Source organism: Hippocampus guttulatus, chromosome 16, assembly GCF_054856545.1.
Source record: "Hippocampus guttulatus isolate MCC_2025c chromosome 16, RoL_Hgut_1.0, whole genome shotgun sequence".
In the NCBI taxonomy this organism is placed as follows: domain Eukaryota; kingdom Metazoa; phylum Chordata; class Actinopteri; order Syngnathiformes; family Syngnathidae; genus Hippocampus; species Hippocampus guttulatus.
In genome coordinates, this window is record NC_141276.1 from 7175782 (window position 1) to 7200879 (window position 25098).

The 25098-nt window shown below is 46.8% G+C and overlaps 1 protein-coding gene and 1 long non-coding RNA gene across 10 annotated transcripts in view; one reads left to right on the plus strand and one right to left on the minus strand.

Annotated features, from left to right (window-relative positions):
- The window catches only part of bahcc1a (BAH domain and coiled-coil containing 1a), a 66032-nt gene that overhangs the window by 27839 nt on the left and 13095 nt on the right, over positions 1–25098 (minus strand). For all 9 annotated transcript variants that reach the window (XM_086133044.1, XM_086133038.1, XM_086133042.1 and 6 more), the window contains exon 3: positions 328–510. In XM_086133044.1, the coding sequence (XP_085989170.1) occupies positions 328–510 (183 nt within the window). The remainder of the gene's footprint in view (positions 1–327; positions 511–25098) is intronic.
- Positions 12293–13193, plus strand: LOC147192810 (uncharacterized). Its single transcript, XR_015103223.1, has 3 exons — positions 12293–12470; positions 12925–12981; positions 13054–13193. It is a non-coding gene; the product is annotated as an uncharacterized LOC147192810 (long non-coding RNA).

Consider the following 25098-nt stretch of genomic DNA (forward strand, 5'->3'; position numbering starts at 1 on the left):
GAGGCTGAGCATTGGGAGGGACACCAATCAAATCTTTTTACTGGCCCAAATTTACGAGTGCTGCTCCAGAGGCGTTCCGGCTGACGCGCTGCGAGTACCACAAGATTCCCTTGCTGAACTTTTGACTCTTGTGTCCCCTGGCCAGAAACTGTGGCACAAGCGTTCCGGTCTAAACATTCTGGTCCCAGCCCGATTATAAGATCTGCTTGGTTTTAAAAGAAAAAAAACTAAAAAGCAAACCTAGCCTAAAAATAAAGAACAATGGCACCCAGTAGAATTGTGATTTGTGGGATATGTTTCTTTTCTGCACGTGTACTTATAAGATACCTTCATGCGAATGGGAGAACCAGATTTGCGATGCGCTGGAATGGGGTCCGCCCCGGAAGGAGGGAGAGGAAGGCGAGGAGGGCGGCCGGGAATGGTGAGACGGGTGGGAAGGGGGTGAGCCTAGACTGCTGGCCAGAAAGGTCCCCATGAAGGAGGCGGAGGAATTTCCCATCAATCCACTGCCTGTATGGAGGAGACAAAACAGTCTTTGATATGTTGTCAATTGGCGCGAGGAGAAAGAAACATCTGACATGACTGTCAACCTTTTTTTTTTTTTTTTTTTGTGGAAGAGGAAACCAGCAGCCCATATATGGGCATGTGTAACAGGAAAGCGGCTGGATAAAAGGAACGTGTTTGCGTTGAGATGTTCTTCTTACACTAACCCCCGCTAATCATGAGCGATGAAAAATTTGAAAATGATGCCCCCCACCGAAATATTTGAAATCTTAATCAAGTGTAAATATACCAACAACAAATAAATATATAACATAGCCTATTATTGACAAGTACAAACCGTAAGAAATTAATCACAGTAATACTACGGGACAATCTGAGGAATGGTGACCTCAGGTGAACGGAGACGAATGAAAATATGAAAGCCAGATTCTGACGAGGCCTCGGCTTGGCCACTCGCATGTATTGCACATAATGTGCCTCGTACGAGAGAGGAAACATACTGCCTTGAGGCCATTTCTCATCGACACAGGCTTTTGGCTCCATAAACGTTTGAAAAATGTTTTTTTTTTTAGAAAATAGCAAACCATGGCCAGGCAGGAGAATACTGTAGTGCCAGACGGTGTCCTGAATGTACTGTAAGGAGACAATTTATTCGTAAAGTCACACAAAAATAAAAATGCTCCATGTAGATTCAGAGGCTGCCTGACTTCCACTATGTAATAATTAAGCCTGGCACATTTCAACACTGCCCCGGGAAAGGGGTGAATGAACGCACAACAATGCGTGCGTGCGTGTGTGCGTGTTATGAGAGCGTAACACTCTCATGCGCTCTGACACAAGAGTCGTGGACCTCTCTCCCCTCACTCCACCGCTCCCTGTGGGCACACAAAGGTCTCATCTCACAGCTGAGCACACACTTTTCCAGGCTCGCTCCCTCTTGCTCTCACACACTTTTGCCTCTGCTCCCCAGTGTGACACACACACACACACACATTCTCTCAGTCCCTCTATTATATCTCAAGTCTCTTTTCCCACTTATCTCATCTTCTGATTTTGCAGCTGGGATCCAACAATCCCACCCTTTTTTTCCCCCCCTTGAGTTAAATTTAGACGTTCCTTCTTGGTCCCATCTCAATACGCAGAAATACACTTGTGGTGGTATGTAAGAAGCATTCCAATCTCTCCGAGCCCAGGTTATGCCATCCTAAAATCGACTAGGCCTTAATGAAGCAGTTCCCAAAAAAGAAATTTGGTTCCGCGAAGGGATCCAAATGCACTAAAATACATCTATTGCCATAACATCAACGAAACTGGACAGAAATGAATGAAAAGGCAACAGATGTGCGTCCTTAATTTGTGTCACCAACATAACTCCAAGCATTTTTCTCTGTGGCCCCCCCAACAATATCCCCCAAACAAACAAAAACATTCGATGGAGCCACGTTAGTGGCTCTAAGTTTTGGTAAGAATACAATTTGATATTGTTTATATCATTATGTGCTTTTAACTTATTAGTGGGGAAAAAAAATAAAAGCAACATCACTGAAAAAGATGACATGACGGGGGAAAGACTTGACTTTGAAAAACACACCTATATATATATATATATATATATATATACATATAGGGGGGGGGGGGGGGGGTTCAGTGTTTAGCGCGTCGACCTCACAGTGCAGAGGTCGTGTGTTCGATCCCGGCTCCGGCCTTCCTGTGTGGAGTTTGCATGTTCTCCCCGGGGCTGTGTGGGTTTTCTCCGGTCCGGTTTCCACCCACATTCCAAAAAACACGCATGGCACGCTGATTGAACACTCTAAATTGTCCCCAAGTGTGAGTGTGAGCGCGGATGATTGTTCGTCTCTGTGTGCCCTGCGATTGGCTGGCACCTGTCGAATGTAAAGCATGACACTATGAAGTCGGAAAATACGTCTCTGCGATAATGGCTGAAAAATATTCTCACAATGTATTTTGTTGTTCTACTTCTTCCTTTCATAACTTTGCTGCTGTGAATTGGGAATTTCTCCATTGCGAGACTAATAAAGGTTTTCTTATCTTATCTTATCTTATTTGATATCAGTGTTCGTATCAATATTGAGAAATATAGAATTTTTGGTTTTGCCTCTTCCAAATTGTTAAAAAATATATATTACATGGATTAAAGCTATAATACAACCATCCAAAGTAAAACTACTATTCATATTACAAAATATACTGTAGGTGCATAAATGTACACACACGCCCCAAAGAAATTTGGGCCAATGCTCATTTTTATGAAATGCAATGCAAATCCAGTGGGCACCAAAACAAAAACATCAAAAGGCCTCATCAGGAGTGTGCTGCGTCGCACTCTAATACGTTCTACCGTGCAGCTTCTGCTTTACAATTGCATTACCGCTTGTTCCACTGGTGAGAAATGATTCTTGTCTCCCAGTTCCTCACGTTACTGACGCTTAGCATCACATTAGGCCTTGTTCTACACCATGATGATTCCAGCAAAAAAAAAAAATCCATCCCTGGCTGCCGGAACTGCGTGTTTAACAAGACTGCGATGAGTAATTGACCAATTGTAACAATGCAGGAACATGAACGATATTGTGGGGCTTGTCTATTATGCATTGCTGGGCAAAACGCGCTCATTAACCAATGCTTAAATTGCTTTGCCCTTATTTGCCCACGACCTCCCACCAGAGTTGCGCGACCGTGAAGTGGCATGCTTATGTATGAACACGCCACTCATGCACACGTTTGTCTGCCACATGGCGCTGGAAATGCTTTGTGTAAATCATAGTGGAACTCAAGTCGACAGCGTTGCACGAATCCACAATTTTCTGCATCTCATTTCCATGTAAAGGACGCACACAAAACTGAATGTCAATTCCAATCTCAATTAAATTGCATTGAAAAGAGAGCATTATTTGCCCTCGGGGAGCAATTCAATAATCTACCGGAAATTATAGTAATGGCTTTTAAATTCATGTATTTATGGAGCACTCTTGATTTTGTTTCCTGGCAAGGACGGCAGAAATTCCATGTTGGAAATCCCTTTCCACTACTGTGTTTTACAAAGAGATTTTTTTTTCTTCTTTTTACATAGAACACAGTAAAGGAAAGGTGATTGTGCTTTCACACGGAGATGGCATCCAGGAATCGGATGAAAGACTGCGTAACCAGCGTCCATTGTGAAGTCCGAGGTAAGATTCGAACAGTCTTGTGTAAAACCTCACTTCACTCCATTCTTAGATCGACCATTTGCTCATTCATCCAAGGTGAAATATTGGCGCAGAGACTTGGCGCCGTTTTGTACAAACCACACCTGGATGAATTCTGTCTTGAACACGCTGCACAAAAGGGGCGACTCTTTTTATGATTGTTTTTGCGGTATTCAGCCGAGCTGGAATAGGTGTCGAGGTGACGGGAGGCATTGTGTGGCAGCCTGCTGACACGCTACAATGTCATCGCCTTTCTGGTTTGTACCCCCCACCTTATCGCCTCCATCTCCGGTGGCACCTCAAATCACCCGAGTGCCTGCGGTAAAGCCCTGTCACAGCTCCAAAGAAGACGGCTGGGGTGGGGGTCGAGGACAGTGGAGGGGATGGATTATTGCCAGCATGGTTGCCAGGCACGCATCCATCTCGCATCATTCAGACACCCACAACTGCCGTACGACGCCGCTATCTACCATATATACACTACCCTGCCCCGTTTTCTGCTTATTTCCCCTCTAGGTACCCAAGCCAGGCCTCCTCAGTGCCTGCGGCTCACATAAATCAGATAATCCTCTTGCATTATTAACAGCGTCGCCCCGGAGAGAAAGAAGGGGGTTACAGAGACATCGGGAGTGACAGCAAGGTCTTTTTGTGCACAGCAATAGAGAAAGGTGTATCTGCAAGGATGACAAGAGAGAAAACATAGTAAAGGGAGTGTCTGGATGTCAAGCAAGGAGACATTAGTGGAAGAGCAGTACTTGATGGAAAAAAATCTCCCTTTTCTCAATACCAGATTGTAAATAATCCAATCCGCGTCATGACACCGTGTCCTCGAATTAGAATCGTAGAAGGTCCAAGTGCTGGTCTTGAACCCTTCTCGTGCCATTTCGAGTCCTCTTAGGCACGGATGTCAAAGTCAAGGCCCGGAGGCCAGCTCTGGCCCGCCACATCAATTTATGTGGTCCGCGAAAGCAAATCAAGCATGTCAAGTTCCACGATGCTTGCTAAAGTCTGAACCCAAATGTCAAAGTGTCATATGTAATCCATAATAACATCTGATATTGCAAGCATCTTTCCATTGCCAAACCCTTAATTACAACTCATTCCCTCCCAAAGACGTTTTTAAACGTCTTTTCGGACTTGGTCTAGAATTGGCTGGTATTGATTAATGTAAATATGTTTTTGGAGGTCATCAGAACTTTACACGTGTTTGCTAAATCAAGGAGCCCACCGACGCCCAGCCAGCACTGTGTCGATGTTCTATTCTGAGCTCCAGTTCTTGAGTGGTGCCAGCCGAGCACTTGTATAGGCACCGATTTGGTGCTCATCCCTCACAGCGATGGAGATGAATCCCATTCAGGAATTTAGGGGGAAGGGAGCATTTCATGGGCTGTTCACACCTCCTCGCCTGAGCTATCCTGAATCGTATGTGCAACACAAACGTCTGAAGGTGGAGCTGTTGAATGGATGGATAAGGGACAATGAAGCTCAGTTTGTTCCCAATCACCTTCACACATATTCATAAAGAGATGGACGGGAGACCCCCCCAGCCCCCCGACAGCTCGGAGTGAGCAGCAGGCAGGTAGAATAAAGGCCCCATCCGTTGTCATGGGAACACAAGAGAACCAGAGCTTTAGGCAAGGAGACTGAATGCTCACCATAAAATGCGTTTGGTCAGTGCGATATCTCACCTTAAAGCCCGCCAAAGAGACCCCGTTGCAACTCATTGCTTGCGTTATTTTTTCTCCTAAATCGAATCGGGTTTCAAACGGAGGCCTTCAGGGACAAAGACGCCGTCATCATTCTTCAGTTTGGGTCACTAACCTGCTTAGATGAGCATTATCGCCCATTAATCTCACCGTGAGGTGAGATTACCAATTTTTTTTCTTCCTGTTTTGAGAAATGAATACATAACAGGATGTCGAGGGATTCGTGTGGGCAAACGGCTGAAAAGACAACAAGCAATCGACTGCCCAGAATTTTTATTTATTTTTCAATGTTGGGATTCTAATCAAAACGTGCGCGTACTGTCGTACCTCTAAATGAATGTATAAAAACGAGACGATCATTAATTGTTTGCGTATTGAGCCGAATCATTGTCGTTTCTGCAAGATGGCCGCCTGAGGGGCGACACAAACGGCCAGAGATGTGACGCTGACAAGAAATATTGGAGCTGTGACGACAACCGTGATCAGCGAGCGACCAAGGGAGGACGTTACAAGGTAGAAACACACAACAGCTCTCCTCACTCACACTTCAAACAGGAAGATTCAATGAAACAAGACCGTCGCCAAGGTTGAATCTTAACAAAGTGTCCACCTCTGCGTACCCAACTGCTACTTATGCTTGGATTTTGGATGATGAATAAGTATACTTACAAAAGTGACAAAATCATTTCAGAAAGCTCAGCGTATCATTCAACCATCTGCACTCTATTTGAATCGGTTTATTCTTGGCGCATGCCCCACCCATCCACAAAGTCTCATGAAAATCGGTTACGTCGAGGTTGCAAACTCCTGCCAACTCACAAACGAAAAGTCCAAAGTGTCGAGGCTCCTTACAGCACGGCTCCCAAAGGCAACTCTCTGTCCTCCGACACGTTCCTTTCCTACTTCTTGTTTTCCACAAAAATGATTCATTCCGTCCGAGCGCAACAGCTGTGTTTGATGTTATCCGACAAAGCCAGAAAAATTGTTTTCGATATCCAAACTGTGCTACCGCCAATAAAGGACAGGACTCATCCTCATCAAGTCAATTCCATTAGCTTCTGTTTTTAAAGAGTCGTACAAAAATTGAGCCCGAAAAGGGTTTACTTACCAAGTAAAAACATCTTGAAGGTTTTGGTCAGATACTTTCTCCCCAGTGTGTTGCTCATCTGACTTCCTGTCAGTGTAGTCCTCGTTGCTTGGCCAGGTCTTGAGACGTCAAAAACTTTCCGCTTACCACCTCATGTTCCTTAATCAGTGCAACATTTTTGGGACGCCGAGGACCGGATGGAACTGGGTAACGACTGCACACATCAGTGGCCTCAGACAGACTGCATACACCGCCAAGCAGGGCCGCTGACTAACCCGGCATCGACTTCCTCACAATAAAACACATCGGATTGAAATGGCTACTCAAGTAGAAAGGGGGGGTGTATTTCCTTCGAACAGTCATCTTGAAAACATTAACTCAATTGGTAGCCAGATTGCCTCGCACAATTGTCACAGCCGTCTTTGTTCTAGTATCTCCGGCCCTGTTTTCCTCAGCTCTGATCAAAATTTGGAGGAAGTCCCCCAAAAAATATACCCGTACATTAGCAGCTTTTGGCACCTTTACGTATGGGGTACCAAACACAGGAGCAACGTTTCAGAAGGGTCAAGTTCCTTGAAGTCCTTCGGTACGTTATTTAAATATCAGAGACAGCTGTGGCCACCATCTCCCCCCCCCCCACCCCCCGCTATGTTGGAAACACAAACCAGATCACGGTTTACCATTTCAAAAACGTGGAAGGGTAGAAACCCCTTTCAACCCTACCCCCCCCATATGTTTTTGCGATCGGATGTGTTTAGATGCCCCAAACACGAGGGCCGAAGGTAAGAAGACACGGTCCGACGTCTCCTGTTGGAGGCTCGTCCCTACTCCAGTTGAGCGAGCAGGCGCTTGAGTCCTGGAATCGGGCCCAGTGCAAAGGTGGGTGGGTTGGGGAGGGGGGGGGGGTGTTGCCAGCAGCGCACGCCTCCGACACTCACCACGCAGCATGCCTGTGGACTGAGTCTAGTGGATGTGGTCAGCGTGTGTGGGGGTGGAGAAGAAACAGGAGAAACAATTGGGAGAATAGAAGGTGTAGGAAAGTGAGTGAGATTTTCTGTCCTGGGGGGGGCATCCAGATGATGGCGAAGGGGGAGAGCAGAGCCAAGTGTAGATAGTGGTGTCAGGGACTTTTGGGGAGTGCTGCGTTCCTCGGTCAGCTACTCTCTTGTGATTAATGGCAAGCAAAAGGCATGATGAGATTGGGTTTTTTTTCTCCACCTCTACCTGAAGCATCATACATATATACAAGTGAAGAATGCCTCAAAAGGTTGTGCTGAACCATCGTATCGAAAAGACAAGGGCAAGATATGTCCTTGCCAAGGTAGCAATAAGGAAAATAGATTGGAAGTTAGGATGGAGTCACCATGGAAAAATATATTCGGCCTCTATTTTGCCAGAAAGAAGCATTCTTAAAGCTGGGGAGGTTTTTCCAACCCGTACAAAAGTTTCTAGAGCTGGATGAGTTCTGATTTTGTTTTGGGGTTGTTGTTTTTTTCAGAGGATGTTTCTTTCTTCAGTCTGCTAGAGAGGAAACGGCTTTCCTATGTTGCTTATCATGTCCGAGGTCGCACGAGAGCTGGAGCCTCTCCCGGCATACCTCTGGCATGACAAGAGCCAGATCAGATTTACACCTTTGGGGCTATTCAGTTTTGGGGGTTTCAGAGTGTGGGAGAAAACTCGTAATTCTATGCAGAATGCTCCGAGATGAGACTCAAACCCAGAACCTTTAATTGTGCGGAATACCGTGGACTGTAATTCCTGTCGGTATCGTACGCCGGGATTGTTGTGGCAGTGATAGACCCAGTTCCTGTCATAAAGTGATTTTTTTTTTCTTTTTTGAAGGTGAGTGCAGTTTTAGCTTGTCTCTTTGTGACGGTGCCGAGTCCATGAGAAAATAATCGTCATGCGTTGAGTCACCGGCCTCAACTGAAGAGAACAAGTAGACATTCCATGCTGGGACAGAGAAGGGAGTGGGAGGACAGATTCGAAACAGCAACAGGATGAGACCAGGACAAGGCCCATTACCTCCTCTTTTTTTTTTTTACCCCACCCACCCACACTCGTACACTCACATTTCCCACACCCACCGCACAGATTTGGTTTAATAGCTAAAGCAAGAAAAGCAAGGTCTCCACAGAGAGCCGTGTCACGGTGCCTTCATGAGAATGTTTATGATGTCACAGGAAGTAGATATTAAACCAGACCTGGGTGCCGTACTTTTGGTCAATGCTCATTACAGACTGTTGACTCTCTAAGCACCTTCGTTCCATTCTACTTTATGAAGCCGTCCCCACCCTGGCTATTAAAGCCAAATCTAAAGTGTCTGTCTCTTGGTTAAGATAATATACAAGAAGTCTGGTGTCTCATCCCGCTTTTTGTATTGAGAGCAGTTCCATACCTCCTGAAGGAAAGCCATTTTCTACCTGTCCAAACGTTTGTCGAGCGAGCTTGTTAACTGACCTATTGTAACGTGAGGCGCTTTTACAGCCCTTTCCTACGTTCCGGATCATTATTCCCGAGGCATAAAATCACCATGATCATAGTGGAGCTCATCCATCTCACGCACGCATGCTAAACATCCGCTTTTAAAATTGTGATTTCTTTCTTCCTCTTCCCCCTCCACACACACACACACACACACACACACACACACACACACACACACACACACACACACACACACACACACACACACACACACACACACACACACACAGAGCAAGACACCCAAACATAAAGACGCCCACAGCTGCACCAGGGCATCTCTCAAACAATCCAATCTGTTTTCTTTCCCATGATGTTTCCTATTGGCGCAGGGAGGAGAAAATCTGATTTACGCCCCCACAGGGCCAATGCAGTTGCACTGATATGGAAAATGATTTCAGAGCTGCTTGAGCCTATAAACATTATTTTGGTCTCCCCCCCCCCCATCCCCCTCCTGTTAATGACACATTTCTTCCCAGCATTGTAGTAGGGGTGAGTGTTCAGAGAGGAAGCGGGAAGGAATCCTCCGGGGCCGCGCAAACACCGGGGGAGTCCTTCAGCCTTCAGACTGTTCACTGACGTGCAAGACTTCTCTCACTCTGTTTTTCATCCACACACACAGCTAATCAAGCATGCATGAGCCTACATTGTCAGGGCCTTCAGATAAAGGCCCCGCCCCCCTCCCAAAAAGTTATCCGAGAGCCGATTCAAAAAAAAAAAAAAAGGGATTTCTCAGCTCACGCTCTCTCCAGAGCTATCAGCCTGCTTCCTAACACACTGCATTTGGCTTCGGGGCTCAAATCAGCCCGGCTACAATTGTGTCATACAGACCACAAATCTTTTTATTGGTGTAATGCGGCAAGCGCAGCGACTCCCCTCTTGAACGCCTGGCTGGGATGAAATGCACACTCGTTGGGGCGAAGTCACAAACACCCCGCCCGAGGCATTTTGTCAACAAGAAAGACAACATTGTAGCCTGGAGTCCAAAATGCAATGTTATAAAGAGACTCCTGTGGTCCAATGGCAAGGCACTAAACCTTGCGTTTGGCACCCATTAAAACATATCTGCAGAACCAAATTCACTTTCGAAGTGAATGTTTCCGCTTGCCTAGCCAGGTGTTACACACAACACATTGCTAACATTATTCGTAGCATCATTTAGAAACAATTAAACGCCACTACTAACAATACCTCTTTCATTACACAAGACGTACTTGTACGTCTTTTTAAAATTAGGCACCGCCTACCAAGGACGTACTTGTACGTCTGTCTTTTTTTTTTGCGTCATAGAGAGGAGGAGGGTCTGATGCAATCTGTGAATGAGAATAAGCCGTTTGCATTGTAAATGATGTTAAAAAAAAAGCGGCCAGTAGGTGGCAGTGGTGCCTCATGTGCTTGAAATGCATGCTTTTATAAAAAGCTCTTTTTTCTCAGTTTTTTGCCTCGGAATCGCCATTTTCACGAAACTTTGCCATTTTGTAATGCCGATTGCTGAAGAATGGAAGAAGAGAGTCCAAATTTTATTTTGGTAGGCTCCGTGTTTATAAAGCATTAGAACCAAATATTCTGTGGGCCTTGCAAGATCAGTCAAAATCCAGTAAAACGCTGGGATGGAGGGGGTTGTCAGAAATGTTTTTGGACTGGTGTCATAGTTCTCTTGTTGCACTGGAAATATCGTTAGCAAAAGCGACCGTGTGTATCTTTCGGCTGAATCCGTTTTACGCAGCCTGGTGATGCGTGCGCACACAGTTGGATTTAAACACGCGCTCAGCACTATTTTCACCAGACGGGTCTCCTGTTAAGTTCTGAACTTAATTGGTTAATTGCGATGTGGTTTAACTGAGCAGGTTTCTCCCTTCGCAGGGGGTGATCATACGGCGCCGCTATTCCACGCTGGCGCAGTCTTTCTGTAGTGATGAGACGTAATGATGGCGTACAGGAGGCAGTGAAAAAAAGGATTTGAGTGGGGGGAGGGGGGGTGTTCAGAGATCGCTCCCTCGCGCCGCACAAATGCTCGTGCCACATCAAAGCGGCTCTTTGACGGCGGCGTCCTAGGTGGTCCGGCCTCCCTTTCTGCTCGATGGATCTGCTTTTGCAAAAGCAGAGCGCGGCTGCGGGCGGATGGCACTCTTGCGCCACAATCTCGTGGGTTCTGTCAATCTCGGAAGTCGGCTTGCTTAGTCAACAGTGAGATAAATGCACAGTCAAACCCCGCTGCTGTCATATTGCCGAAGGCTTGACGGACAACAACACAACATAAATCGGCCAGTATCGAGATTCATCGGCAGGTTTCTGGACCGTCTTCCCTCTTTTCGCTTTCATCCCCTTTCCCTTTTCATCACCCCCCCCCACCACCACCACCACTGTTCCAAGGCATACTCTCACTTCCTCTTTACCTTGATCTCTTCCCTCAGCTCCCATCAAGTATGTGCTTCATAGCCACCTTCTTTGGTCATATGTTGGTGTTTTGAAGCACTTTCTCGACATGCGGTTTGAGCCGCTTTTGTTTGTCCATCAGTTTTCCCCTGCGAGAATAATGAACCGTTTTTTTTTAAGGGGAGTCAAACATTCAACTCCCTATACCCTCAACCATAAATCAGCATCTTAGCTGGACATTTGGGACTCATTTGAAGTCCACACTTTCACGTTCTGTCCCCATTTGCCCTTAACTCATTTACACCCTTTGACGTATAAATACGTCAATTTGCGCATAGCCGTTCCCTCCCCATGACGTATTAATACGTCAATCACGTGTTTTCATGGGGGAGGGTGCAAGAGAGTCCGATGCAACTTCTCACCACAGGATTAGGCTTGACGGCAATGTTAAATAGCAAGAAAATGGCCATCGGGTGGCAGTGGTGCAAAAATCAACCAGGATCACGCAGCAGAAGTAGTAGAAAGGGCGTACAGTGAAGGAGGGGCATATGTGGATAGTGGATTGGAACATTAGCAACTAGCAACGATGGAGAAAAGGAAATAACTAACTAAAAATGATTTTTTTTTTCGGTATAACAGCGTCCTCGAAACAAAACAACAAAGGAGATGGTGTTTGTGTGGAAGAGAAAATGACGCTTCGGTCACTAATCGAAAGCGGCACCCGTCAAACGAACGTCGGCCTGCACAAACATGGCGTGCTACACGCAGACCGCATAGCTCACGCCGAGTTTCGAGTTCATCTGATGAAGATGAACTTGCTTCACGTCAGCGATCATCGCTTGGCAGAGCATTTTGTGCCTCCCGATGCCCCACGTCGCCCACAAATCGTCTCCCCGGCGACTTCCAGCGATGCCGGCAAAGAAGCTGCATTGCTTCGCATGGCCGACGCCGGGCACACGTCAGCGATTCGTTGGAATCGTCTCGTAAAGACGACGGCGAAAACGATGAATTGGAGAGCGATTTGGATCCCGATGTCGGACGAATATGTGCCTTCGGACATAACGGAAAGCAGCTGAGAGTCCTCGCCAGAGCCGCTGGAACGAGGAGGTAACTGCTGACTAGCTTGCAAGTTCCCATTCAAAACTTCATCACTTCTTATGCCTCCTCAGTCACTTTTATGTACCGCTACATTCCCCGCTATACTATGAAGTTGCCAGTAACACTCATCATTTATGTACGGTTGATGAGTCTCGTAGATGTGGATGAAAATATGCACCGTAAATGCGCTGACTTGCATGTCGCCATAGGTTTTCAAAAAACAAACAAAAAAAAAACAGGACACATTTGGTCCGCTCAGCTCTGCTAAAACTACTAGTGTTAAATTCATATTCCATTTCATTTCAAATTGGATGCTGAGCAACGTGGAATGAATGGTGTAAATAGCAGTGTGCGAGCATGTATGTGTGTGTGTGTGAGATGTTGAAATGTAAGTGGAAAGCAACAATAAAAAAAAATAGAAAAATAAAAGTGTGGTAATTGTACATACTTCTATACATTACAGATTGTCCAACCAGAAGCCAAAAGATGACGACTCCTCGCTTTGGTGGTGGAAAGAAAGGTAAATAAAATGATTGTACCTCACTCTGCAGCAAGATATATTTGCAACTTTTTATGTTTCTATAATTTATAGGTCGTGCATCTGGACGTGGTGGGATGAATCGATGTGGTGACAAACTGGATGGAAGCCAAAAACCATCTTCTCCACAGCTGCACTTTTGTTCATAGTTCAATAGTTTTGTTGTGTGCAAATAAATTATTTTGCGACAAAAACATTATTTGTAATGTTCTTTTGTAGGAGGAACACATTATTGAGGTATTTGAGCTGCCACAAAAGCAAAAAATAGTGTAAAACTTGAAATGATGCTTGAAATGCATGCTTTTACAAAAAGCTCATTTTCTCTGGATTTCTGCAGAAAATCGGCATTTTCCATCAAACTTAGCAGTTTTCTAATGCTGATTGCCAACGAACGGAGAAAGCTAGAAACAAACATTTTTTTTCTGCTGAAAGAAGAGAGTCTCACCTTTCTTTTGACAGGTTGCATGTATATATAGCCATAGGACAGAAAATTCTGTGGGCCTTGCAAATCAGTCGAAATTCAGTAAAATGTGAGGGATTGAGGGGGTTGCTCCAGTGAAAAGGGGTGGTATTCAATGAGTTAATATGATCAAGTCAGCGAGTGTATGTGCAAGAGAAAAGAAAGCCCTGGCTTCTCTCCATCTGATGCGACCTGTCGAGGCGCAGAGACGGAACAAAGGAGATAAAAGCGAGCTAAAAGCCGTCGAGCAGCCAGCCCAAGGACTTGCAGATGCCCTCGGTGTAATTTGAGTTCGCGCGGAGAACAGAAGCGAAATATTTCACTCCTCTTGCTTCTTGATAAGCTTCAGACAAAAGGAGAGGAGGTGCCGCATCGCCAAGGCCGCATCACGCGTCGAGTTACCTTGTGAGGAGCACTTGTGCATCTCTTTCTGGGAAAGTACTCCAGCAAAACCGGCGCAGATAACGCATTATTCCCACTGACGCGGCCTACGCTCGAAGTGCATACAAGGTCAACCAAATCAGACAATAAAATTCTTTTTGAAAAAGGAAAAACATTCACCCGGCAATGTGGGGGCCAAGCAAAACCGTAGCCCGCCCAAGCGTGACATCTGCAGGAGCATATTGGACGAGGATGTTGGGATAAAATGAGCGGCCTTTCCGTTCTTACAGATATAAGAGGTCAGCGTCACAGATGATTTGAAACCTCACGTCAGGGAGACGTCGTAAAAAAAGCCGTAGCTGGTCAGACTGATTTGCGCTTTAACGGCCAAGAATGGGACAATGGCGGCTTCCGAGGTCCCAAGTAAGGAACAGGGATCATGACCAACCGCACGTGGTTACCATGTACAGCCAGTCGGCTGCACAGCTACCATTTCAGTCATCATCTTTTTTTTGATCAGTCCCTCACAGTAGCGAGGCGCGGGGGGGGGGGGCGTCTTGCAGCATCTGTTTGCATCTGCTTGCTTCTTTTGCTTGTTCATTAAGATTAATTCGTAAAGTGTGCAGTGGGAGAAAGACAATCAGCCGGTCCACCACATTAGCAATCGGATCTAAAATTAAATCACACCACAAACGACAACGTTAACTCTCGCAAAGTTGTTGAATGACTTTGATATAAAGGCTGAAGGGAGCTCTTGTGCCAGTTTTGTGTGACGTTCAAGTGCAAATTTCAAAATGGCATCTGGAGCATTCAGTTTTAGCGGCTGGAGATCTGGCGCAATTGTACACGTTACTCAGCCTTTGGGCCTATGGGATGCCTGGCCTGTACATGTTGAGGGAAAAAAAAAAAAAAGAGAAAAAGCTATGGAGATGGAGCTAGAGGGAGGAAGCACATTTGCAGTAAGCGCCAGCAGCTTTCAACAGGTTATCACAATGCAAACAATGCAGCCAGAGGCCACGATGGTGGAGGGAGAGGAGGAAGATGAAGAGGAAGAGGAAGAGGAACAGAAGAGATGAATAAAGAGGAGTTACAACCAGGGCGATGAGTACAAGAGCGTCGGCTGACATGTTTTGACACTGAAATATAAGCATTTGACACAGGTACTTGAACCAGTGCCACTTTTCCGTACCCTCTCCTGTCTCATCGCTTTCCAGACTGAGCGCAGTGGGACTTTCACCCAGATTACCGAGACCCTAAACACTCCATTCATTTGAGAAGCTCACAGTATGAGAGCGTCCAAGGCCCGTGCTCAACCTGGCTCGATTGCATATTTTTGTTTAAAAGCCAAACCGATGATCGCCAACAGCCTTGTAATGCCATTAGACACATTCCCTTGTGGTGTGCGTTATGTGCGTGTTGGTTTGTCTTACAGTATTTGTTCTGGCATCGTTTTCGATTGTGGGGTCGGGCTTTGCGCTCCCCAGATAAGAGAGCAGTTATGTCAACAGTGGGTGCTGTGAAATAGGCCGCCTGGTCATGTTGACATTCTACAACACTGCTTGTTCACCCTGACCACAGACATCAACTGTAGCCTCTCGTGCGCTAATGACCAGAAGAAAACTGACCGGTACTAAATTTCTGCTTGTCAGGTGAACTAGGAGCTTTTGGACAAAATCTGGTTGTCTCGTCTTTGGAAGCCTGTTCCGAATTTTTGTTCCTGTGAATGTTTTTCTGTGATGAAAGACAATCATGCGAGGGAGGTATGACTCTTGTCTATACCGGGGGTCTGCAACACGCGGCTCCAGAGCCGCGTGCGGCTCTTTTTAGCGACATCTAGTGGCTCCCTGGAGCTTTATAAAAAATGTTTGAAAATGGAAAAAGATTTTGATGGTTGGCTAACATAGATCAAATTGATATAGATAGATGTTGCAGCTCCGAAAAAGGAGAGCTGTGGTGTTGGTTTTTTAAAACGTACACTTTATTTATGCTTTTAACACTCTCGACAAACACAGACACGCCTGCGTCCGACTCCGTGCCTTCTCTCTTCTCGTTCGACTCGAGAGGCGTTCAAAGACAGCCTCCGAAAAACGGAAATTCATGATGACTTCACTGACACTAAGAAAAGCGAAAATAATGCACCAAAACAAAAAAAATCAAGTGAGGAAATCACAAAATAAATTCTATGGGGGCGTTTGTGAACACACAACAAAGGAATGAATAACATAAACAATTCTGAGACAGTCCAGTCTCCTCCATACATACAGCATGTGTTTCCTTCATTGTAAGTTTTATAAAAGGCTTTTATTTTTTTGCGGCTCCCGACATATTTGTTTTTTGGGTTTTTTTTGTCCTATATGGCTCTTTCAACATTTTGGGTTGCCAACCCCTGGCCTATTCGCCGTCACCCCACTCATCAAGTTTGGAAGGTCAGCAGCTGTTTGCAAGCATTTCTGCTTACGGCCGCCGTGCGATGTTTCTGGAACTTGGGAGGGAACATGGGATGACTAATGAACCAAAAAAAAAAAAATCATTTCAAGCCACACAGGTGGAACCTGCCACAGCATGAATGTGCATACTAGGCTAAGCATGACTGTAAAGAACCATCGGCGCGGCATAATTAGGGCACGAAGGGAAGCAGGTTAATTGACTTCTTTGAGAAAGAGCCTGATTTCTATCAGCCAGTCCCCTAATTATCTGAGCCTTCTGAGCTTTCCTGAAGCGCCCCCTCCCTGATTTATCTCTCACTTGCCCACTCCACCCCACCTCCTCCCCGGCTTTGAAGGAGGTGAAACCCCAGCCGCCCCTGGCGTGCCCTCAGCAGGACTGGGAAGACTGATGCAGATTTATGGCCAGCACCTGAGCGAGTAAGGTGCACGGAGGCACATAAACACACCAGGAGTGCACAATCATGCACATTAGGCTCTCGACTGCCGCTGACCTCGCCAGGACCTCTGCGTGCTAATGTATTGACGACCAGCTATTAGCGGCAGAGCTATATACAGCGCATAGACTCTTGAGTATTACAGCACGGGGTTATTCGAATGAAATGAAGACGGAAGGGGAAAAAAAACGACTGTGTTTGTCGCTGTTTTTGTAGTAGGTCTGTGGAATTTTCCAGATGTCAGAGATCACCATAACTTTTCGACTTCATGCCCAAGGGGGGAAATGATAAGGTTGTGGTTCGCGTCATCAACCCAGTCCTGCCTTGATGGATCTTGCTTTGAGCCATTGGTGGGATCCCATATCTGATTCCACTCTCTCCAAATTGCTCGCTGTGATTGACGAACCAGTCCAGGGTGTCGTCCACCTTTTTCACCCTTTGTCAGTTGGACAAGGCTCCAGGCCTCTGTCATCACCTTGAAAAGAATAAGCGATACAGGAAATGGATGGCCGGACCACATTTTGTGTATCGGGAAACAGTCATGGCAGAGCGGAAAAGGCCTCTCCACAAATGTTTAGAAGGCAAGCTATCCAAGACTAAAGATTCAGGGAGAACCGATAACACTTTTGCACCGGGCTGGTGCCAGGCCTGGTTCAGCACTCGAGCCAAAATGAGCGCCTGTTCTTCAATTTTTGGTAAAACGAATTTCTGTTCAGACGAACGGCTCTTATTCATCCCTGAGGTTCACGGTGCTATTCAAACGCCATTTGACAGCAAACGCGACCGCTAGTCACAGATTCGTTCGGACGTTACGCTGGTGATGCAACGCTGGCTCTCAGGGTTGGCTTTCTGCCAGTGGGAGGCTAACGCCACAAACACCAGTACCAAACCAGCACTGGCAGCAGTGCAGTGTGAAAAGGGAATCACCCAGTCTCACCCCACGAGTAGTCGCCAGATTAATTAACAGAGATCTTCCGATAGCTTTCTTCCTGAATACTGGATAGACTAACAATCCAAAACTAACAGCGTTTCATCCTCATGTTTTTCTTTTTTTAGTTCCGACAATTATGCTCAAACCAGCAGAAAGATATCTATCGTCCGCATCTAAAATGTGTGCATTTCTACTCAAACGTGTCCAATCGTTTTATTTTTTTGGTAGAAAGAACTTGCCTTCTCCCCGGCTGCGACTGCTCCTTTTCTCTGGAAAGGCTGAAAAATTTGGGCGACCATTGCGAGCGCAAGCAAGGGGGAGACAAAAAAAAAAAAAAGCGGGAGGGGAGTGATGAGGAAAAAATGAGATGAGAAGTGACAAATGAGCGATTTCCTACCCAAACCCATAAATCAGTAGACAGAGGCAGGGGCAGTATGAGGTCTCCCTTTGGAAGGCTTAATCTTCTCTCTCATGCAGACACACAACTTTGTGCACACACACACACAAACCAACGAGCGCCTGCGCGCAATCGTTGTCCAGATGGTGCGCCGGTATAGCTTTGCTGTTCGCAAATGTGGCGTTTGGCCTGGCTGACTGGCACAGAAGTGCGTCCTGCAAAATCCCTTCAATGTGGCTTTTCAAAGCGGCACATGTGCTCAATTATGTCCCGTGTCTTCTGTCACAGGAAGAAAAAAAAAAGGCAGAGTGAAGGGCGGTTGGAGGACTATTGGCAACCTCGACAGGTACACTGAAAATCGCGGCAATCTGGGTTGAGCGTTGTGGGGACGAGCGCACTTTTTGTTGATTTGCCGGGAGTGCAACGATCCACTACACCTCGCGGAGTTAGGCAAAGTAAAGTAGCGCTGTTGTGCGCGCATTCAAAGTGCAATCGCTCGTCTGGCGGGCGGTAACTACGGCCTACTTGGAGGGGAGCTATCAAGCCTCACTCGGTCTTTGGAAACTCGAGCCCCCTCACAGGACAATCTGAGGCGGATTGATGGGGGTCCAAAAGGACTTAGGATCTGCTTTCATTCTGAATGTTCTCCATCTGTTCGCTTGGAAAGAGAACCCACAGAGCCGGGAGGGGGGGGGGGGCTCTTTCGAATGACAGATGAGACGTAAAAAGTGCGCGCGCGTGTACTGTAGACCGCATGGCCGTATCGATCCTCAAAGCAGCTCCACTTTTTGAAAGGAGATCTGTCAAATGGGGATACAAACTGAGAGCAGGAACGGTGTTAATACGATGCCATTCTCCCCCGATCGCATTTCTAAAATAACAGCAAGAATCGACACTCCGCTTTATAAGGTTATCCATCCATCCATTTCCTGATCCGCTTTATCTTCACAAGGGTCGCGGGGGACACCCTGAACCGGTTGCCAGCCAATCGCGGGGCACACAGAGACCAACAACCATCCGCGCTCGCACTCACACCGAGGGACAATTTGGAGTATTCAATCAGCCTGCCGTGCATGTTTTTTCGGAATGTGGGAGGAAACCGGAATACCCGGAGAAAACCCACGCAGGCCCGGGGAGAACATGCAAATTCCACACAGGGAGGCCGGAGCTGGAATTGAAGCCGGTACCTCTGCACTGAGACCACCGGGCCGGCCTTTATAAGGTTAAATATTTTTTAAAAGCATCGCACATAGAATGGATTGCGAAAGTATTCAACCCCCTTGAACTTATTTATTACCTTTTGCCACATTTCAGGAGAATCCACACCAAGTGGGGCACAATCGTATCACTAAACATTACTCGGAACACACAGTCCCCACTGTCAAAGGTGGTGGTGGCAACGTCATGATCTGGAGCTGCTTTTCGAAATAATCTCTGCTGTCTCGGTAAATAATGTGAAGCAAGTCCTCCCTTGCGGAAAGGCCTCGTAAAGCTCTTGTCTAACCCCCCCCCCCCCCCCGGAAGCCCTTTCAACACTCCGACTACCTAAGACCAATGACTCACCCTCGGAGGCAATCAGCAGCAAAACAGCGCACATGATTTCTGGCCCGTCTAACCTCCTGTACCTCATGTAGAAACAGAAGGTGGGGGACCTGAAACTGCCATTGCATGCGACATCAGGGAAAATGGCCCAGTTGGCAGGCGTATGCACACCCGGGAACAGGTTACAGGTCCAACGCAACCCTTTCTGGGATGCTGACCCGAATGAGGACAAGTAGTGGAAGAATAGATTGCGATTACAACGGCGACAGGAGCCAAAGCGGCTTCGAGTCTTGACTGCCGAGCTACCGTGATGCCATGTTTGATAGCGGTCGTCATTGTAAGCTAGCCCGCCAACGTCTCTCTCGAAAACCAGAGGCAGGCCTTGGTTTTGCATGGTAAACTGTGGCAAGCGCGGTTTGAAATTCCCTCAACTTCTATCTGCCTGCGGTGTTCCGATAAAGCGTTTAATCCGTGTTATAAGCATGTAGCGTTTGGGATGGAATACAACACGCCGTAGGCTGTGGCAGAATTCGGCACCTGCATCAGTGCCCTGTCCCACACCCACATGCTGCCCTCTCAGCCGCCTCCCTCTTTCCTTTTTCCACCACATGCCAAACGCTTTGCAACGCTCTTTCCTGTGGCGACACGCGCCCGTTAATGTAACACGTGCAAAACCGAGCAAAACACGCACTCGTCCCATAATGCGGCGGAGACATTTGCTCCGGATTGCGATAATGCAATTGAGGAACACGCGAGGTGCAGTTACCACACAGAATAACACACACACACACACACACACACACGCCGCATGAATGTAAGCAGGAAAACTGCACACAAGCATGGAAAACCACGCTTCAATGGAAGTTTAATCACAGATCCACATGGCAGCCACCCACACGTGCCCCCGCGATTATGCGGTAGAACCGAAAGGCATCCAGCAAGCATTTTGGTGGCGTTGGGAGCCAGCCAAGCGAGGGGGTCTGTCAGAGCATTAGCCAGCATGTAATCATTGCCCAAACTCACAGCAATTAGAAGTGGTTCTAATTCTTCACTGGAATAATTGCCTTCTCCCGCCACTAATAGTTTACTTTTCTTGAACAGCTGACAGAGCTCGATTCCGGATTCCCGAGCGCAGACATTCGCAATACACATTAGCGCCGACGCGGCCGCAGCTGTAGCTCATCTGTCAGTGTGCGAGATCAAGATGGATCCTAGGAATTGTCCCCGGCCTTGTCCCACTTGTGCCACATCAATCCCATGACTCCTGACGGCGGCACAGCGTGTTCGTGTGTGTGTGTGCCCCCTGCCCACCACCCGCCCCATCCCACTCCACGCTCCCTCTCTAGTGCCTTCAGGAAGCAAGTGAATGGTGCAACAATTGCAAAAATATTTACAAATGCAACAAACGGTCCCTCGCAAGACCTTTTTAATGGCGTATCCTTGAAATAATCCTGAAATTATGGCACCATGTTCCACCCGCATTAGACGTCATCTGCAAAAAAAGCTTTTTGAGCGAATTCCAAATTGGAGCTTTGGACTTCCTTCTATCAACACGAAAACTCTGTACTCGCATGATTCAACGTCTCACGTCCGTATTGTATACATACTGTCGTTCAAATCTGGTTGTGGTCGGATAAAATCTCCAGGATGGACAAAATGATACCAAAATGGCTTTCGGTGTGAGTTTCTGAGACTTTTTTTGTGGGTCTCAAAATGATGCAAATACCAAGCAACGATCGTGTCGTAAAGTGATATTGGCTTTTGGGGCTAGATATTTTTAATTTGGAGAACAATATCAAGCCATGGGTTCGTGAGAATTTTGGTGGGTCTCTGCTTGTAAGATATGCCTTTGAAAAAAAAACGTCATATTGCCTTGTAAAACAGCCGTCGGGGCCTTCATTTTCTCAGGAAATTGGCCACTCCAAATAAAAATGGCGCTTTCGGTAAAATAAATAAATAAATAAAATCGTTTAAAAAATGTTTTGATTAACCCACGCCCCATAGCAAATATACATTCTCACCAAGAAGTGTACACGTGCAAAAAAAATTTTTGAGGCGAGGAAAGCCTTCAAAATGGCAAATTATCTTGCTTGAGCGTAACAATGACGGAGAACTGAGGCATTTTGTAAACGTCTCCGTGAGGCTGTCTGTACGGGAGGTCGTCGTGTGAGATGAGGGATGCGAGCTAGTTCTGGGAGCACGTTTCTTCAGGAAGACTGACGTAGCAGAGGGATCGTTTCCTACTGTACTTGCCTGTCACCCCCCACCCCCCGCCCCCCGCCACTGTTAATCAGTGAGTCCTCCTCGACATTCCCACAATGGAGCTATCATTAATCCCGTTGTGTTACACTTTGGCTTGACAGTGCGTCTTTATCTCTGCGCAAGCTTAATTAATTTGCTTGCCATAGAGCCGAATGTTGCGGAGCGGCAACGGTGGCTTGTGCTGAATGCGAGCAGCCGTTTCCATTGTGTGTACGTGCGCGTTTGTGTGTTCAAGGTGGGGGGGATGGGGACACCTGTCTCAGGTTGCATCCGGCCGGCTGAGCGTGTTGCTGAGGCAACTCTTTTGCCGTGTTTTTAAACAGGCGATGTAGGTCAGTTGCCGTCGTGTGATTTAGAATGCTGAACCATGATCTTGCTTGTTATATCAGCTAGCATGATGTCATTGCATCGCAGTCAGTGTCACGCGCCGTGAATTCCAACAGGATGTTTCAAATTCTCTCTTGGTTCTTATCCAAGGTGTTACAATTCATGTTGTTCCCGTTCCATTACTGTTATGAAGTCATTTTAAGTGTGGATTGGACTGGAGCAGGTTAACTAACCCGGTGAATAATGAATTCTGCCACTGGTGAGAAAGTACCGTATTGGCCCGAATATAAGACGGTGTTTTTTGCATTGAAATAAGACTGAAAAAGTGCTGGCCGTCTTATATTCGGGGGCTAGACATTATACCCATTCATGACGCTAGATGGCGCCAGATATCATTGAAGCGAATGCTGAACTTGACTCCCCAGGCCAAAGTGAACCCCTGTCACAAAGAATAAAAATAAAAATAGCGTTAGCACGAAGAAGAAAAATAAAAAATAGCGGTAAGAAAGAAAAGAGAAGAAAATAATAGAAGAGATAACAGAAAATGGAGAAACGTAGCGACAATCTGGAGAAAAATGGGTCGAAGATGGGCCGGGTTAACCGGCAGCTAAGAAGAAGTTATGATGTAATTTACACTTTAGTTTACATATTTAAATGTTCAGATATTAAGATTTAAATGAGGCAAAATAACATGCTTTTTCTCTCAAATATAGTATATTGTTAGAATAATTTGTTTCAGATGTACTGTTATTATTTTCTGTATAAAAATTAATTAATTAAAAGTCTTTTTTCAAACTTGAGTCTTGAAAAAGAGGGGGTCGTCTTATAATCAGGGCCGTCTTATATTCGGACCAATACGGTAATCCGAACCAAGCGGCGAATGAGATTGGAATGACAATGGCGAAATAGTGACTGAGCTACGACATGCAAACCGATGACTTGACCCGACCCCGCCTCCTTCAAACAAAGCTTTCTCTTCTGCCATGGAGTGGGTTGAAGTCAACCTGTAAATTTCCTGCCTTCTGAGTTATATCAAAAGCCTATCGGACGCCGAAGGAAAGGCTGGAAACCGGGACTGTGGTTTGAGGTTTCACGTCAGACTCTCATTTCTCCTGCCGTTTTGTGTTTAACGCAATTTCTGTTGTCCGACAGGGGCTGAAAAAAAATCATATTTTGGGTCGGATGTCGCCGGGTGTAATCAGCTGTTTTTTGGACGCGGACGGAGCCACACTGGGGGTGGGGTTGCGGAGGGTGGGGGGGCTTCTTGCCAAGTGCTTGCTCCCTAGCCCTCAGGTAATAAGAGCCACTCAGCTGCATATCAGCCAGCAAGTTTGAGGATTAACTCCCACTGCCCCCCCCACACCCTCCATCTCTTTTACGCTAGCTACATTTTACACAACTTAATCCCTTGCTTCAACTCTCTCCCTCCTTTTGTTTTGATTTGGCCAGATGAACGGCACTTTCGGGCGGGTCCGCGGAGAGAGCCCGCCGGGGGGGGCAGAGGCGGCGAAACGACTCTTCTCCGGTGGCGATGGCCCCCGATGAGCGTATTACCCGGGCTAATGTGAGGGGAAACGATATCGCCTGGCTTTCTCGTAAATTTGCACATTGATGTTACGCGAGGACAAGAGGGCTTACGATCCAGGGCCAGCCCCCCCCCCCTCCTCTCTCTGCCTCCTTCCCACTCCGCCTCCTATTGTAACTGTACTATGAGCCCTGCAGACTGTCGCTGCGCTGAGGCTATGAGATAACCACTTCCCATTGTGAGAAAAGGCTGTCGAAGCTTTGTTCGTGCTCCCCCTCCCCCTCTTTCCCGCTCTCTGGTACAAATATATAAAAAGCTTCAGCCGCGATTGCAGAAATAGTTCTGTCACTATAATTAGATGTAAACAGTCAAACCAGACTCTCAAGCTCGCTCTGTCTCACTGGCCCCACGGCCTCCTGGGAAGCAAGACGTGTTAGTGCGTGTGACAACCGCGCGCGTGTGTGTGTGCGTGTGTCACTTTGCCATGCACCAGCGAGTGTATGACAGCATATGACAATGCTCATCTAGTCTCGCTTTTTGCGCCGCTCCCCGTTCTGTCCTTCTTGTGAAAACACACCATCTCGCTCAGCCCATCCCCAAACTCCCACACCCCGACCGCGTCTCATCGGAGAGGGGGGAGGTCAGCTGGCCGCGCTTCGGCGAGCCGAGAGGACGAATGCGCGCGGCGCCGGCAGACAAACGCACATCTGTTGCTGAGCGGACCGTCGTTTAGCCTCGCATCGTCGCAACATGCGCTGCAGTCGCAGAGAGGAGATAGTGTAGCCTAGTGGCCACATGAAAAAAAAGAAAATAAAAAGAAAGAATAGGTTCAAGAACTGGTTACGGGTGCGGACAGATCAACAAAGCACGTGGCGAAATGAAAGAGTTCAGTTTGTAAAACAAGCCTTTTGACATAAAAAGGAGACAGGGAGGGAAATGTGAGTTTTGTTTTGTTTTTTAAATCAAAGTCATCAGGAGCAAAAGAGACCAAGACAGAGGAGGAAGAATGAAAACCGAGCAACAAGTCCCCTTTGGATTGAGGATGAGGCAGCTGGTTGGAGCGTCTCTCCTGAGACTTATTAAAATGAAATTCCTGACGCTAATCTTTGTTTTTCTCACCAATGGCCTGACACGTCCTTAAAGCAGCATGCGGCGCGGATATTTAATAGCAAATCTTTGCATCTGTTTAGCGGCACGCCCCGACAGCTAATGAAAGGTGGCCCCATTACTTGAGTCGATCCGCGCACACCATCTGCATTTTCAGGATCGTAGTCCCCCCCCCCCCCAATTAAAATACAAAAAGCTCCGAGCCGAGAAACATGTACGAGAACACGCGGCGCTTTCGCTTGGGCACAGACCTCCGCCAAGGCCTTCCATCCATCCATCGATTTGC